The 18,892-nt window shown below is 42.6% G+C and overlaps 1 protein-coding gene across 1 annotated transcript in view; it reads left to right on the top strand.

Moving 5' to 3' along the window:
• FANCC (FA complementation group C) overlaps nt 1-18,892 on the top strand; it is a 399,194-nt gene that overhangs the window by 305,409 nt on the left and 74,893 nt on the right. Inside the window, exon 9 of the mRNA XM_069762014.1 lies at nt 13,043-13,095. Coding sequence (XP_069618115.1) covers nt 13,043-13,095 — 53 coding nt within the window. The remainder of the gene's footprint in view (nt 1-13,042; nt 13,096-18,892) is intronic.

The following is an 18,892-nucleotide window of genomic DNA, read 5'->3' as shown; positions in this document are numbered from 1 at the left end:
TTGCTTTAGTTTATGTGAAACACCAGAAGGGTTAACAGATTTATAACATTATGTTTTGAGCACTTTGAGAGGTGCAGTTTTTAAAATGGTGTCACTTGTGGGTATTTTCTGTCATAAAGGCCCCTCAAAGCCACTTCAAATGTGATGTGGTCCCTAAAACAAATTACGGTAGTTTTATAAATTTTGTTGGAGAAACAAGAAATTGCTGATCTACTTTTAACCCTTCTAACAAAATTTTAAAAAATTATGTAAACTAGAAATTTGGTAAATAATATTTATTAATTATTTTGTGGGATATAACCATCTGGTTTAAAGGCATAAACATGAAAAGTTGCAAAAATTACAACATTTTCAAATTTTTCTCCATTATTTTTATGTTTTCACACTCGCAAAAAATATCAACCTAAATTTACCACTAACATAAGCTACAATGTGTCACGAAAAAAGTCTCTTATAATCACTGGGATACAGTGAAGCATTCCAGAGTTATTGCCACATAAAGTGACACTGGTCAAAATTATAAAATTTGTCCAGGTCAGGAAGGTGAAAACAGGCTGGGAGTAGAAGGGGTTAAACATTGGTTTTCGTGAGACTAACAATTAAGGTACAGATACTGTATCTGTGTGAAATAGTCTTTCGAAATATAACAGGGCATTTAGGAAATCAAATGGCTTTTTATAAAAAAATAAAACCTAAGATTACAGTGTATGGTTGTTCATAGAAACATTTCTGAAAACCCTGAAGGTTCACCCATAGTAACAAGTACAGTACTCCGTTATATTTGTGATCGAAGGAAAACGTCCTTTGTGTTGTAGTCTGTTTTTTTCTTTATATCTTTAGAAATTGTGTATTTGTTGTGTCATGTATGTGAAATTTAGATAAACCCATTAACCACAATAGAAACTAGTGATTTCTTGTGGCTTCCACCCTGTCTTAAGAATGATTTAACACATAATGAGTAGAAAAATATTACCACAGTAAACTTTGGTGTCCTCAAAGTCTGTCAACAGTGACATTGATGCATTTTTCATGGCACTTGGAAGATAGAATGTCTTCAACTCTCCTGGAAAAGTAGCTCATTAAACTCTTTCCTTTTTTTTAGCCTCTGGGAGTCATGTGAGCTGCATCCTGTTTTTAACAAGACATTGGATTTGTCTTTGGCAATAATGTCAAATTGAGATTTTAACACTGTAGCTGTTGTAATTCTAGTGTACATCAAATATAGGTATATATAATGATCACTAAAAACCAACAAGCAACCAGCGACAGTGTTAGGATAAATTTAAATATAAATATACACGTTTGTGTGTGTGTGTATATACACTGAATGTAAGCGTGTATATATATTATTTTCATTCTGTCACTGATCTATCTATATAATCGTCTAAGGGGTACTTCCGTCTGTGTGTCTGTCTTTGTCTGTAACGGAAATCCCACGTCGCGACAGGCTTAGTCCGGCCACGAATTGGCCCCTCCCTACTCTTCTCAAGGCAGTGCTCCCTCCCTACTCCCCTCCAGTCAGCGCCAGTGTGTCGCCCCATCCCGGACCAACTTTTTACTATTGATGCTGCCTATGGAGCATGAATAATAAAAAGATATAATGTTAAAAATAATTTAAAAAAATTTAAAATTGTACTATTCTCACCTTCCGACATCCACCAATGCGCGCAATGCTGCCGCCAGCTTCCGTTCCCAGTGATGCATTGCGAAATTACCCAGATGACTTAGCGGTCTCGCAAAGCTGGCGGCAGCATTGCGCGCATCGGGACAGCTTCTTTGGATGCCGGAGGGTGAGTATATAACTATTTTTTATTTTAATATTTTTTTTACAGGGAAATTGTGCCCACATTGTGTGTTATACTGCGTGGGCTGTTATATACTGCGTGGCCTGTGTTATATACTATGTGGGCTATGTTATATACTACATGGACTGTGCTATATATTACGTGGGCTGTGTTATATACTGCCTGGCTGCTGTATACTACGTGGGCAGTGTTATATACTACGTGGCCTGTGTTATATGCTCCGTGGGCTGTGCTATATATTACGTGGGCTGTGCTATATATTACGTGGGCTGTGTTATATACTACATGGCTGTGCTATACTACGTGGCTGTGCTATATACTACGTGGCTGGCTGTGCTATATAGTACATACATATTCTAGAACACCCGATGCATTAGAATCGGGCCACCATCTAGTGTGTGTGTATATATATATATATATATATATATATATATATATATATATATATATATATATATAATAAAAATCTACTAGCAAAATACTCGCGGCTTCAATGGAATCATGGAAAATGATATGTTAAAGGGAACCTGTCGCCCCCCCCCCCCCCCCCCCCCCTGGCGTTTTTAACTAAAAGAGCCAGCTTGTGCAGCACTAATGCTGCATTCTGTCAAGGTGGCTCTTTTATTTGGGGTCCCTTCCAACGCTGCAATATTCGTTTTTTAATTTGCCCGCCATACCTGTAGTCTGTCCAGGGGGCATGTCTTTCCCCCCCGGACACAAACGCCTCCCAGCCATCACTCGGCCCCTCCGTGCGCTCCCTCCCTGTGCTTTCATTAACGTCCCCGGCGCCGGCGCTGTAAGTTCCCATCATGTGATGTGAGTCAAAGGGCAGCGCAAACTGCGAATGCCCGAAAAAGGAACTTACAGCGCAGGTGCTGGCGACGTTAATGAAGGCACAGGAGGCGGCGCAGGGAGGGGCTGAGTGATGGCTCGGAGGCTTTTGTGTCCAGGGGGGAAAGACATGCAGACTACAGGTATGGCGGACAAATTAAAAATACTAATATTGCAGCATTGGAAGGGACCCCAAATGAAAGAGCCACCTTGACAGAATGCAGCATCAGTGCTGCACAAGGTGGCTCTTTTAGTTAAAAACGCCAGAGGGGGCCATATCAGCAGGATTGTGCTTAGTAACCTACACACAGTGTCTGGTTGGTGATGTTATACTGATTTAAATTATACCTTGGTTAATGAAATCCATCTTATGGTTGTTCTTTAATCTTTATTTTCAATTTATAGTTAATGATATGCTCATGCTGTAAGGTGGGTCTGAAGGAGGGGTCATGTGGTATTTGATTTGGTATTCATAATGCAGACTGCTGACAGGTCATTGATCCATCACTGACCTGCCCCCTAGTTTACATAATGAAAATCTGTAAAAGAAAAAAAAATGCAGGCAAGTGCTGGCCGTGCCACCTGCTCTGCAGCATAATTGCATATTTTATGTGCCAATAATACATTATATACACGTTATTCAGCTAGAGGGAAAAAAAATCTATTTGAAAATTGGGCCTGTTTTGCCTGTGCAGTAGCAACTATTGGTGTCTATAGCTGTGATCCGGTAGCTGGTACTGCACATGCGCCAGCGGTGCCATATTACTGTAGGAGAAAAGAAAATCCTTCTCTAAGATGGTGCCGACTGCACAGTAGCAGCTCTTGGCTATCTCCGATCTGATACTGCGCAGGTGCGGGCCATCTTGGATGAGTAATTTTTTTTCTCCTCCAGTAAGATGGTGCCGCATAAGCAGTATTAGCTATCGGATTACAGCTATAGACACCGATAGCTGATACTGCGCATGCGCGGTGGGCGCCATTTTCAAATTGATTTTTTTTTTTTAGCATGCTGGTATCATTTTAATTAGTATGGTGCCGACTGCACAGTAGCAGCTCTTGGCTATCTCCGATCTGATACTGCGCAGGTGCGGGCCATCTTGGATGAGTAATTTTTTTTCTCCTCCAGTAAGATGGTGCCGCATAAGCAGTATTAGCTATCGGATTACAGCTATAGACACCGATAGCTGATACTGCGCATGCGCGGTGGGCGCCATTTTCAAATTGATTTTTTTTTTTTAGCATGCTGGTATCATTTTAATTAGTATAACGGCGCCGACCTGACACTGTAGGTTACTGTACACAATCCTGCTGACAGGTTCCCTTTAACCCCTTCACCCCAAAGCCTGTTTTCACCTAAGTGACAGGGCCAATTTTTACAATTCTGACCACTGTCACTTTATGAGGTCATAACTCTGAAACGCTGCAACGGATCCTGGTGATTCTGACATTGTTTTCTCGTGACATATTGTACTTCATGATAGTGGTAAAACTTCTTCGATATGACTTGCATTTATTTGTGAAAAAAACAAAAATTTATCGGTAATTATGAAATTTTAGCAATTTTCAAACTTTTGGTTTTTATGCCCTTAAATTAGAGAGTTATATCACATAATATAGTTAATAAACAACATTTCCCACATGTTTGCCTTACATCAGCACAATTTTGGAAATATAATTTTTTTTTGTTAGGGAGTTATAAGGGTTAAAAGTTGACCAGCGATTTCTCATTTTTGCAAAAAAAATTGCAAAACCATGTTTTTTACGGACCACCTCACACTTGAAGTGACTTTGAGGGGTCTATATGACAGAAAATGCCCAAAAGTGACACCATTCTAAAAACTGCACCCCTCAAGGTACTCAAAACCACATTCAAAAAGTTTATTAACCCTTCAGGTGCTTCACAGGAATTTTTAGAATGTTTAAACAAAATTGAACATTTAACTTTTTTTTCACAAATTTTTACTTCAGGTCCAATTTGTTTCATTTTACCAAGGGTAACAGGAGAAATTGGACCACAAAAGTCGTTGTACAATTTGTCCTGAATACGCCGATACCCCATATGTGGGGGTAAACCAATGTTTGGGCACATGGCAGAGCTCGGAAGGGAAGGAGCGCCATTTGACTTTTCAATGCAAGATTTGCTGGAATTGAGATCGGAGCCCATGTCACGATTGGAGAGCCCCTGACGTGCCTAAACAGTGGAAACCCCCACAAGTGACACCATTTTGGAAAGTAGACCCTCTAAGGAACTAATCTAGATGTGTGGTGAGCACTTTGAACCTCCAAGTGCTTCACAGAAGTTTATAATGTAGAGCCGTAAAAAAAAATTTCATATTAATTTTCACAAAAAATGATCTTTTTGCCCCAATTTTTTTTCCCAAGGGTAACAGGATAAATTGGACCCCAAAAGTTGTTGTGCAATTTGTCCTGAGTACGTTGATACTTCATATATGGGGATAAACCACTGTTTGAGCGCATGGCAGAGCTCGGAAGGGAGGGCGCGCCATTTGACTTTTCAATGCAAAATTGGCTGGAATTGAGATCGGAACCCATGTCGCATTTGGAGAGCCCCTGACGTGCCTTAACAGTGGAAACCCCCCACAAGTGACCCCATTTTGGAAAGAAGACCCCCTAAGGAACTTATCTAGATGTGTGGTGAGCACTTTTAACCCCCAATTGTTTCACTAAAGTTTAGAATGTAGCGGTGTGAAAATTAAAAAAATCATTTTTTCTTTCCGCAAAATGATGTTTTAGGCCGCAATTTTTTTCCCCAAGGGTAACAGGAGAAATTGGACCACAAAAGTTATTGTCCAATTTGTCCTGAGTACGCTGATACCCCATATATGGGGGGGAACCACCGTTTGAGTGCATGGCAGAGCTCGGAAGGGAAGGAGCGCCGTTTGAAATGCAGACTTAGGTGGATTGGTCTGCAGGCGTCATGTTGCATTTGCAGAGCCCCTGATGTACCTAAACAGTAGAAACCCCCCACAAATGACCCCATATTGGAAACTAGACCCCCCCAAGGAACTTATCTAGATGTGTTGTGAGAACTTTGAACCAACAAGTGTTTCACTACAGTTTATAACGCAGAGCCGTGAAAATAAAAAATATTTTTTTTTCCACGAAAATGATATTTTTGCCCCCACGTTTTTTATTTTCCCAAGGGTAACAGGACAAATTGGACCCCAAGAGTTGTTGTCCAACTTGTCCTGAGAACGCTGATACCCCATATGTTGGGGGGAACCACTGTTTGGGCGCACAGGAGAACTCAGAAGGGAAGGAGCACTGTTTTAGTTTTTCAAAGCAGAATTGGCTGGAATTGAGATCGGACGCCATGTCGCGTTTGGAGAACCCCTGATGTGCCGAAACAGTGGAATCTCCCCAATTCTAACGGAAACCCTAATCCAAACACACCCCTAACCCTAATCCCAACCCCAACCCTAACCCTAGCCCTAACCCTAGTCCTAACCCTAGCCCTAACCCTAATGGGAAAATGGAAATAAATACATTTTTTTACATTTTATTAGTTTTCCCTAACTAAGGGGGTGATGAAGGGGGGTTTGATCTACTTTTATAGCGTTTTTTTGGCAGATTTTTAGGGTTGGCAGCTGTCACACACTAAAAGACGCTTTTTATTGCAAAAAATAGTATTTGCATCACCACATTTTGAGAGCTATAATTTATCCATATTTTGGCCCACAGAGTCATGTGAGATCTTTTTTTTTGCGGGACGAGTTGACGTTTTTATTGGTACGATTTTCGGGCAGATGACATTTTTTGATCGCTTTTTTTTCCGATTTTTGTGAGGCGGAATGAATAAAAACCAGCTGTATGATAATAAAGCAATGTTTTTTGCCTTGTTTTTTATTTATTTTTTTTGCAGTGTTCACTGAAGGGCTTAACTAGTGAGATAGTTTTATAGAGCGGGTCGTTACGGATGCGGCGATACCAAATATTTGTACTTTTATTGTTTTTTTTAATTTACATAAATGGATTTATTGAGAAATGTTTTTTTTTTTCTTTATTTGGGGATTTTTTTAATTTTGTTATACATTCTATTTTTTTTTTTTTTTTACTTTCTACCATTGTCCCAGGGTGGGACATCACTGTATTAGATCAGATCTTTGATCTGACAGGCAAGTTCAGGAGGCTTTCCGGCACCTGCTCTCAGCAACTCTCAGCAGGCGCCGGCTAGCCAGGTCATTTCATCACGTTTCTCCGGTGGGAGAGCGCAGGGAGCCCCCGTCCTTGTGCGATCCCCCTCTATGCCGCTGTCACTACTGACAGCGGCATCAGAGGGGTTAAATGCCCGCGATCGGCGCTACCGCCGATCGTGGACATTGCTGCGGGGTGTCAGCTGTCATATACAGATGACACCCGCACCCGATCACCGCGGCGCTCAGCGCGAGACCGCGGTGATCGGTGCGCCGTACTAGTACTGCTGCTGGCACAAATGCAGTGCCGGCAGCGCAGTACTAGTACGGCGCATGTCGCGAAGGGGTTAAATTGTTTTACACCTGGTACGGTTACATTTTCAGTTTCACCCTGAAGTTGACATCATCAGCATTGTCTTTTTTGAAATCTTCTTTTTTGTTATTTTGGCGTTAACACTGAGGCGAACAACTTCTTTTTGAACAAATTTGTATTAAATATTAAAAGTTACTCTCCTTTCACAAACACATAAAATTAAGAGGGGAACAGCATAATGCAACCCTTCACCTCCCACCAGTGTAAACTAGTCAGTGGTTAATGGACAAGTGAATAACACTGATTTACAGATACACCGCTGTCTATAGTAGTGCTTTTTGTTAAACAACGTTTTTCGTTTTAACTTCAGGTGCATATATGAAAAGATTTTTTGGTTACCCACCCTAGAGCAAAGAACGTAGAGGTGACCATGTGAAAAATACAGCTCTCCAAATTAACCACTTACCATCCAATGACGTGCAGTGTCCGTCATTGGATGCCTCCCCCTATTTGGTGCTGGCTTCGGCGATCAGCCCGCACCTTTTCCGGCACATGACAGCTGATCTGATCTGATAATTTCACAATTTTCCTACTTTAAATTTTCATGCCCTTAAATCACACACAACAATGAACATTTACCGTATATACTCGAGTATAAGCCGACCCACCTTATTGACTCGAGTATAAGCCTAGGGTGGGAAATGCAGCAGCTACCGGTAAATGTCAAAAGTAAAAATAGATACCAATAAAAGTAAAATTAATTGAGACAGCAGTAGGTTAAGTGTTTTTCAATATCCATATTGAATCAGGAGCCCCATATAATGCTCCATACAGTTCATGATGGGCCCAATAAGATGCTACATACAAAATACGCCCCATATAATGCTCCATATTAAAATATTATAATGCTGCACAAAGGTTTATAATGGCCCCATAAGATGCTTCATAGAAACATTTGCCGCATACAATGCTGCATAAAGGTTGATGGCCCAATAAGATGCTCCGCACATCATGCCCAATAAGATGCTCCACACATTATGGCTCCATAAGATGCTCAAAACATTATTCCCCATAAGGTGCTCCACACATTATGGCCCCATGAGATGCTTCATACATTATGGCCCCATGAGATGCTCCATACATTATGGCCCCATGAGATGCTCCATACATTATGACCCCATGAGATGCTCCATACATTGTGGCCCCATGAGATGCTCCATACATTGTGGCCCCATATGATGCTCCATACATTGTGGCCCCATGAGATGCTCCATACATTGTGGCCCCATGAGATGCTCCATACATTGTGACCCCATACAAATCTCCATACATTGTGGCCTCATACGATGCTCCATCCATTGTGGCCCCATGAGATGCTCCATACATTGTGGCCCCATACGAAGCTCCATACATTGTGGCCCCATACGATGCTTCATACATTGTGGCCCCATACGATGCTCCATACATTGTGGCCCCATATGAAGCTCCATACATTGTGGCCCAATAAGATGCTCCACACATTTGCCCCATTTGCTGTTGCTGCGATTAAAATTTTAAAAAATCACATACTCCCCTCTCTTCGCTCAGCCCCCGGCACTTGCGATAGTCACCTTCCTCGTTCCACCACTGCGCGCTGCTCTCCCAACCCTAACTACACTCCTAACCCGACCAAACCCCTAATCCCAATCCTAACCACACCCCTAACCCCAACACACCCCTAACCCTAAAACACCCCTAATCCCAACCCTAACTACACTCCTAACCTGAACAAACCCCTAATCCCAATCCTAACCACACCCCTAACCCCAACACACCCCTAACCCTAAAACACCCCTAATCCCAACCCTAACTACACTCCTAACCTGAACAAACCCCTAATCCCAATCCTAACCACACCCCTAACACCAACACACCCCTAACCCTAATCCAAACCATAACCCTAAGCACACCCATAACCCTGACACACCCCTAACCCTAATTCCAACCCTAATCTCAACGTTAAACGTAATCCAAACCCTAATCCCAACTCTAGCCCCAACCCTAACTTTAGCCCCAACCCTAACAGGAAAATTGAAATAAATATATTTTTTATTTTATTGTTTTTCCATAACTAAGGGGGTGATAAACGGGGGTTTGATTTACTATAGCGGGTATTTATGTTTGGCTGCAGTCACACACTAAAAGACGCTTTTTATTGCAAAAAAATAGTTTTTGCATCACCACATTTTGAGAGCTATAATTTTTCCATATTTTGGTCCACAGTCATGTGAGGTCTTGTTTTTTGCGGGACGAGTTGACGTTTTTATTGGTACCATTTTTGGGCATATGACATTTTTTGATCGCTTTTTATTCCGATTTTTGTGGGGCAGAATGAACAAAAAACAGAAATTCATGAATTTCTTTTGGGGGGGGAAGGCGTTTATACTCTTCCGCGTCTGGTAAAATTGATAAAGCAGTTTTATTCTTCTGATCAGTTCGATGACAGCGATACCTCATTTGTATCATTTTTTCTGAGGGCTATAACATTTTTATTTTTTCACTGATAATGCTACCATGCTTATTTATATCCGTCTTTTTGATTGCGTGCTATTCCACTTTTTGTTCAGCGGTATGATGATAAAGCATTGTTTTTTGCCTCAATTTTTATTTATTTTTACGGTGTTCACTGAAGGGGTTAACTAGTGGGACAGTTTTATAGGTCGGGTCGTTACGGACGCGACAATACTAAATATGTGTACTTTTAATGTTTTTTTTATTTACATAAAGAAATGTATTTATTGGAACAATATATTTTTTTTCTTTTCTTTATTTAAGAATGTTTTTTTAAAAATATTTTTACACATGTTAATATTTTTTTTAAACTTATTTACATTGTCCCAGGATGGGACATCACTATATAGTGTAAGATCGCTGATCTGACACTTTGCAGAGCACTGTGTCAGATCAGCGATCTGACAGGCAGTGCAGGAGGCTTGCCGGTGCCTGCTCTCAGCAGGCACTGACAAGCCACCTCCCTACAGGACCCGGAAGGACCCCACGGCCATCTTGGATATGGGGCCTGCAGGGAGGAGAACAGAAGAGACCCTCAGAACAACGCGACCACATTGTGTTGTTCTGAGAGTCGCAGGGAGCCCCCACCCTGCGTGATGTTTCCCTATGCCATAGTGTTCCCGGGGTTAAAGTGCCCGGAGCGGTCCGTGATCGATCCTGGCGCTTAGTTCCGGATGTCAGCTGTGATAATTACTAATCCTATTGGTGTGAAAGGGTTAAATATACACACAGCCAGAATAAAGTATTTTAATGAAATAAAACAACACAGTTTTGCCATCTTTATTGTTCTGCCGATCTATGCAACACCCTCGATCTCCTGCAAAAAATGAAAAAATAAACCAACACAAATACTCCCTGGTCCGACGCAGTCCATTTAATAACGAGTTCCTGACAACGATCTCCCCTATAGAGCTGTCACATCAGAAGAGGTGACCTCTCTATAGGCCTCCAGTGACACACTGACAGGAGACAGTGGCTCCTGCAGCGTTATCGCTGAGGGTTCAATGGGCTCTCACTTTAAGGCACTGCTGTGTGAGAATTTTCCCACCATGCGGTGCCGCAAGTGACAGTATGAACTCTTCACTCAAAGCGGCGGACTGATACAGTGCGGGGGGATTACCTGCTGTTATTGTGTCACCTGCTGATGTGACAGCTCACCACGTGAGATCGTCGTGGGACACTCATTATTAAATGGATTACATCAGATCAGGGAGTATACTGTTGGTTTATTATTTTTTATTTATTTTTTTTTACAGGTAATCGAGGGCTTTGGGGAGACTAGGTGATGTATGGAGAGTATGTACTGTGTGTATATGTGTGTATCTGTGTTTTTTTTTTTTTTTACACAGTAGTAGTCCCATCATCCGGCTAGCTATCACTGCAGCAGGCATAGCCGGATGGGACTGGTAGTCCCATTGGACTCGGACGATACCTGCCTACACACAGCCCCGCAGACCTACAGCCCCACACAGCCCCACACACACACATCCCCACACACACACATCCCCACACACACACACACACACACAGACAAGCACATCTTCTCCGTCCACACACATAGTCTCCGCCCACACACTCTTCCTCCTCCCGATCTGCAGCATTTTTCACAGGCAACTCTGGAGCGTTTTGGCACCCATTGACTACCACTGAGTCAAACAAATCCTCAGCAAAACCGCAGGTTTAAAAAAGATCTGCGGATTTGCTTGACTCAGTGGTAGTCAATGGGTGCTGAAACGCTCCAGATCCGCAAAAAGAATTGACATGCTGCGGAAAATAAAACGCTGCAAATCTGCAGTGTGTGCACACCAAATGTCAATTTCCCATTGACTAACATTGCTTGTGCACTACACTGCGGGTTTGATGCAATTCCACGCTTCTAAAAACGCTGCGGATCCGCATAAAAATCTGCAACGTGTGCGCATAGCCATACTATGGTAAAATACTGACCAAATACTGAACGTGTGCACATAGTCTTACATGATAAGATACATTTCAAAGTTTATTTTAGCTTTGTACTATTGATCTATTTTAATTATGTTGAATTTACTTTGACCAGTGCAGAACAGAAATCAATAACCAACATTTCGTCTATATCCAGCCTTCGTAAGGTTTATCATTTGGTTAGTGGTTGGAAGTGCAGAGCTTTGCGGACCGTGTAATGAAAAATATATGTTGGTTATTGATTTCTGTTCTGCATTGTTTGACAGTCACAATAAAAATTTTAACGCAAGATCACCTATTTCTTGATTAAGTGCCGAAGTAACTTCAGTTTGGCAGTTTGAGCAAGTTATCCATTTAGTATGTTGAAGCAATAGTCATAATTTAAAGGGAACCTGTCACCCCGTTTTTTCAGATTGAGCTATAAATACTGTTAAATAGGGCCTGCGCTGTGCGTTACTATAGTGTATGTAGTGTACCCTGATTCCCCACCTATGCTGAGAAATACATTACCAAAGTCGCCGTTTTCGCCTGTCAATCAGGCTGGTCAGGTCGGGTGGGCGTGTTCACAGCGCTCTTTTCTTCCCCAGCTTTCCGTTGGTGGCGTAGTGGTGTGCGCATGTCCAAGTTCCGAATTCCCTGCGCCCACGTGAAGACACAGCGCGCGATCTGCGTTGTCATCCCTTTCATCGGTGGGGGCGGCCATCTTCCTGGGGCCGCGCGTGCGCAGATGGAGTGCTCTGCTGCACGGGGCTTCAGGAAAATGGCCGCGGGATGCCGCGCTTGCGCACAAGAGATCGCAGCGGCCATTTTCCCAAAGCCGAGATGCAAACTCGGCTTTGGGAAAATGGCCGCCGCGATCTCTTGTGCGCACGCGCGGCATCCCGCGGCCATTTTCCTGAAGCCCCGTGCAGCAGAGCACTCCATCTGCGCACGCGCGGCCCCAGGAAGATGGCCGCCCCCACCGATGAAAGGGATGACAGCGCAGATCGCGCGCTGTGTCTTCACGTGGGCGCAGGGAATTCGGAACTTGGACATGCGCACACCACTACGCCACCAACAGAAAGCTGGGGAAGAAAAGAGCGCTGTGAACACGCCCACCCGACCTGACCAGCCTGATTGACAGGCGAAAACGGCGACTTTGGTAATGTATTTCTCAGCATAGGTGGGGAATCAGGGTACACTACATACACTATAGTAACGTACAGCGCAGGCCCTATTTAACAGTATTTATAGCTCAATCTGAAAAAACGGGGCGACAGGTTCCCTTTAAGTTAACTTTTTTTTTAAAAGTCCCTGAAAGTATCGATATCGTTTAATTGTTGCTGATAGACTTGCCATTATTAATTAATTAATCTTTTTTTTTCCATAAGTTATTATTCTTTTGTAAATAAATAGCCAGAAAGGACAAAAAACTGTTTTGTGTAATTTTCTTCTTGTTTGCTTCCTAGCCTGAAGCTGCTTGTCACCCGTGCATATTCAGAGTAATTGAGGACTTTTTCAGGTAAGACTTTGTGATGTGGAGCCAGCAGAATGCTTTTTCTGATGTGGTGTGGATGTGCAGTATTGGCCTTCATACATATTAACCCCTTCATGACCAGAGGTATTTCAGCTTTTGCGTCCTCGTTTTCTGCTCCCCTTCTTCCAACAGCCATAACTTTTTTATTTTTCTGGCAATATGGCTATGTGAGGGCTTGTTTTTTGCTGGACAAGTTGTACTGAAAAACAGGAAAGAAATTCCAAGTGCGGTGAAATTGCAAAAAAAAAAGTGCAATTCCACAGTTTTTATTTTTACCATATTCACTAAATGCTAAAACTGACCATTGTGATTCTCCAGGTCATTACGAGTTCATAGACCCCAAACATGTCTAAGTTCTTTTTTTTATTTGTGATGAAAAAAAAAATCCAAAATTTGTTACAAAAAAAAAAAGGGGGGGGGGGGCCATTTTCCGAGACCTGTAGCGTCGCCATTTTTCATGATCTGGGGCTGGGTGAAGGCTGATTTTTTTTTTTTTTGCGCGCCAAGCTGACATTTTTATTGATACCATTTTGATCTACATACGATATTTTGTCGGCACTGAGATCTCAGGAGATGAAATCTAAGCGCCAAGATCTCCATCTGCGCATACGCCGCCCCCGACAGCCATTTTCCCGGAGTCCACCACATAGTAAACCATGTAAGTGTGGGGGCTCTGGGCTTTCACAACATGTTGGCTGAGCCCCCGCAGCAGCGCACATCCGAACACCCTCTCATTCCAGTCTGCAGCCTGCAGCAATGCTCCACTCTTGCCTCCTCCAGCTGGGACCCCGCTTCACCACAGCCACCACCCCCGGTAAGCAATAAGATGTATGGATTGTAAGAAGCGCCAACATTTTATTAAAAAAAGCTTTTTTTTTTACTATTTTTCTCCTAAAAATTTGGGGTACGTCTTATAATCCGGCGCGTCTTATAAACCGCAAACTACTGTAGGGTCTAAAGAGAGATTTAAAAAAAGCATACCCCTATATAAATCATTTGTAAGGCCACATCTAGAATATTGGATCTTCTTTTGGGCACCAGAACCTAAACAGATTATTGTAAATTTAGTGTCTCGTCAAAGGCACTAACTTGATTATTACATGGGATAGAAAGTGTCTCCTATAATGAGAGGTGAGAATAGGTGGGCTTTTTTAGCGTAGAAAAAAATCTATATGTATAAATACATATACAAAAGGGGGAGGAAAAGGACTTCCACTCAACAATACAGGTCTAAAGGATATAAATGCTTTATTAGGAACACATAGAAGTGGTGGCAGTCACGGGAAACCACCAGTACAATGAAAAACAGACGCTGAGACCCCACATCGGCCACATATATTATCTAGCCCAACATCCAAAATACATATACAGGATGTCCGGACATAGTACTTATATCTAAGGCAAAGATATAAACCCCTCTGCTACAGCCGGCTCACAGTGGAGCTATATACATAATTGAAGTACTACAGAGCAAAGGAGATCAAAAATCGCAAAATCAGAATACATCACCGTGTGATAGGCAAGTGCTGGTCAGTGGGAGTTCCGGCGTCCGCCCCAACGCGCGTTTCGGAACACCTTCGTCAGGGGGCACACAAGGAAGTGAAGGGAAGAGGATTAAAAAGGCCGCCGACCGGAAGTAAAGTGCGCTCCAGACCCGGAAGTGCTGCTCCGTTGCATAGTAACCATAAGGTGCACATAGAGCAGCGCGAACCCGGAAGCGTGCAGTGGAATCACGTGGGGCCCCACATGATCAACCAGCAACGCCCACCATGGTTATCGCTGCCGTAAGAAAGGTGCGCATGCGTAAGAGAAAATAGAGTGTGGGATCGCCATATTGCCGAAGGGCAAACTAAGGAGAAAATACAGATGCCACAGGGGAGGAAAAAGATGGACAGTGAAAATCCCCTGTATCAAATCGATATAAAGGAAAAGGACAAGTAACAACGATAAGGAACAGGTCATAATATGGCAGAGGAGGAATGAATATATATACCTCATAAATACATAGATGCCAATGCAGTCACATTTCCCCTAACATGGTATCATAAATATAATCACACTATATAGACATCAATATCCAAAAGAAGATTATAATATGCTATGGCGCCATTAGCGAGCATTATTCCATTATATATAAATTAATAACAGAGAGCCAATATAATGTCCTAAGGCACTCTATTGTCAGACCGCATACATCATGAACTAATAGCAAACTGTATCTTGGGTCAAATAGTGTATCATTTCTTAATTAGAGTCCGTAAAACACCAAGATATCAGCAAAGCACGCAGAGGAATAGTCAGTTGTTGGTTGGTCTGAAGAATAAGTACAAAGTTCCTAGATATTCCATAATCCGGCATCATGGTGCATAGAGTTGATAAAATCCCGCATCTCAAGTTGAGCAGAGTAATTCATATAACTTCCAATAGAGGACCATAAGGCAACGATAAACCAGTCATACGGACAAAAGGATAGGTAGCAAATCTAAAAAGTATAAAAATTGGATTAAAAACAGAACAAAGAACAGGTGGCTATCACCGGAGATCATATAAGTCCACACTACTGAGGTAAAGGTTACTGAGGTAGAAAAGGAGCAAAACTTAAATGCTCATTGAGCCCGAGGGGGTGGACGGTCCGAAGTGTTCATATCCACCTAGATTCTAGGCATGCCAGCTTAGAGGAAAGTTTACCACCCCGAATACCAATATCAAGGGAGTCAATACCTCTAAACCTAAGGAGACTCCCATTGCTCCCATGGAGCAATTTAAAATGTTTCGGGAGTGTATTTAAAGTAGAGATATCCAAGCAATTGACTGCTGCCTCAATGCCATGTATATGTTCACGTATACGGATCTTAAAGGGGCGAGTGGTTAGTCCAACATAAATTAAGCCACATGGACATGTGGCATAATAAATGACGTATCGTGTAATACATGTAATTACTTTCTTGATCTTATATATTTTATTTCCCCCTGAATCGGAAAAGGTGTCAGTCCGATCCATATTGGGGCATGCCACACATCTGCCACAAGGGGCAGAGCCACAGCGTCGGGTCACATTATCCAAAAAAGTGGTTCTAGGAATGCCCTCATAATGGCTATGTGTCAAGTGATCTTTAAGATTCCTAGCCCGTCTAAACGACATAAGAGGATACTCTGGTAATATTTTGGAGATGGTATTATCAGTTTTTAGTATAGGCCAAGATTTTAATAAGGCCTCACGAATTTTTGAGGCTTGAAAACTAAAATTAGTCACAAACCTCAATTGCTGACCAGATCGTGGAGAACCTCTCATGGATTGGTCATATAGTAAAGATGTTCGTGTGGTAGCCCTAGCTCTATTGTATGCCTTTTTGATAGATCTCTTACTGTAGCCACGGTTAAAAAACCTAATTTTCAGTTCTTCAGCCTGGCGCTCAAAATCCAGCTCAGACGAGCAGATCCGGCGCAGGCGAAGAAACTGACCAGTGGGTACAGCCCCAATGACATGCGACGGGTGGCATGATGACGCATGTAGTAAGGTGTTGGTTGAAGTGGGTTTACGAAACAAATCAGTTTGCACGAGACCAGAGGGATCCTTTTTGACCATGACGTCAAGAAAATCAACTCGTTCAACATCCCACTTAAAAGTTAGGTGAATGTTAAGGTTGTTATCATTTAGAGACGTCATGAAAGTAGAAAGGTCATCAGATGACCCCTGCCAGATCAAGAATACATCGTCGATGTACCGGGTCCAAAGGAGGACCTGGTCCATCGACACGTACCGATCCGACAAGAAGAGGTCCCTTTCCCACAGCCCCAGGAACAGTTTAGCATAGGACGGCGCAAACGCCGCCCCCATGGCTGTCCCCTGGAGCTGTAGGATAAAGGACCCCTTAAAAACAAAAAAATTATGGGTTAACGCAAACTCAAGTAGCACCAAAATCAATTTACAAAAATCAGGGGAAGAGACTGATAGGCCAAGGAAAAACCGCACAGCATTCAAACCATCAAGATGTTTAATATTGGTATATAATGATTCTACATCGGCTGTCGTCAAAATGGTATCACCGTCCAAATGGACGGAATCAACCTTCTTGAGGAGCTCTCCAGTGTCCTTCAGGAATGATGGCAAATTCTCAACCAAAGGTTGCAAATGGAAGTCGATCCACTGGTTAATATTTTCAAGGAAGTTTCCATTCCCCGAAATGATCGGTCGGCCAGGTGGCACCCTGGCATCCTTATGTATCTTAGGGAGTAGATAAAAGGTTGAGACTGCCGGCTCGGACACACGAAGTGCCAGAGAAAGTTCTTTGGTGATTGTACCGCTATCAACGGCAGAATCCAGGATGTTGTTCAATTCAGAACAAAAGGCCGACAAGGGGTTAAAGGTCAATTTACGATAGCATACGGTGTTATTCAATTGCCGATAGGCCTCCTTTTCATACATCTCTTTCGGCCAAATGACCACATTACCCCCCTTGTCGGCCGGTTTGAGTACAACATCCTGGATGCTTTTTAGGTGTCGCAGTCTCAACCTCTCCTCACGATTGAGATTATCCCTCCCAAGATTTTGTGGTATTTTAAGAAGATCCTGGGTGACCATCTGGACGAACAGATCAATGTGAGTACACGTAGAAAGGGGAGGAAACTTCCTTGATCGTGGTCTAATAGAAGGTGGAATCTTACCTCCCTCCGGTACATTCTCACTGGAGAGCTCCTCAAGTACCCTTAGCGCATCCTGCTCTTCCTCTGTAGGAAATAAACGGTGCAAATCATTATCAAAGAAATGGCGTTTAAACAATAATGAGCGAGCAAAAAGGTGTAGATCTTTAATAGCCGAAAAAACATCAAAGCCCGCCATGGGGGAAAAGGATAAACCTCTACTCAACAAAGAAATATCGGCAGGAGAGAGCACATGTTTACTCAAATTAATCACCTTATTGTCCTTCCCCGAACGGTCTGGTGAGCGTGAAGTACGTCTCTTATAGGGATGGTAACCACGTGTTTTATTCAAGGTTATCCCAGAACGTGTCGTCATAGCAAGGGAAGAGGTATCCGACTGTCCGCTCAGAGAGGATAAAGAAGAGGTGGATGGTACCTGCTTCAATGAATAGCCTGTTTTGGGCTTCCGCCAATGATATACAGCACTTTGTTGATAGTCCCTCTGGTCACGTCCAAATTTACTAATCTGTGTCTCATGAATATTTTTAACCGTAGAGTCAAGGGTCTTTTCTAGGCTAGAGTCAAATGCACGGATCTTCTCAGATGGGCAGCCCATACGTAGCTCATTTTGGGCAGAGTCAATCTGTTTATCTAGTTCACCAATCTCAAAGGTATTGAGGTCGATTAATAATTTCATCAATGAGGATGAGCAGGTGTTACAGATTTCCTCCCAATTTGAAATAAATTTGGTATCTTCTACTGGAAAGGTGGGGATTACCCGGACCCGCAACCCCCTAGGGATCATATTACCAGTTTGGTACTTCTCAAGGAACGCTCTGTTCCACCATAATTTAGTGCGTTTAATTAATAGATTTTGAATAGTGGAGCAAAGATCGTCCCACTTAAGATCCTCAGACTGTGGAACACTACCACCACTACCATATATTTGTTCCATTTGGCCCAGCCAGGCTTTTTCTTTAGCTTTATAATCCATAATGTCACCACAGAGACCTGTGCAAAACACAGCAAGCATAAAATAGTAAAAAGGGGAAGTAGTAACAGATGGCATGTCAATGTGTGGTCGATACAAAGGACTTGCACAAGATTTATTCCTTCCAGGAAAGGGTTCTTTACAGCTAGA

This window comes from Ranitomeya imitator, chromosome 1 (genome assembly GCF_032444005.1).
Source record: "Ranitomeya imitator isolate aRanImi1 chromosome 1, aRanImi1.pri, whole genome shotgun sequence".
In the NCBI taxonomy this organism is placed as follows: domain Eukaryota; kingdom Metazoa; phylum Chordata; class Amphibia; order Anura; family Dendrobatidae; genus Ranitomeya; species Ranitomeya imitator.
The sequence above is the reverse complement of the archived record's forward strand: the minus strand, read 5'-3'. Positions and strand labels throughout refer to the sequence as shown.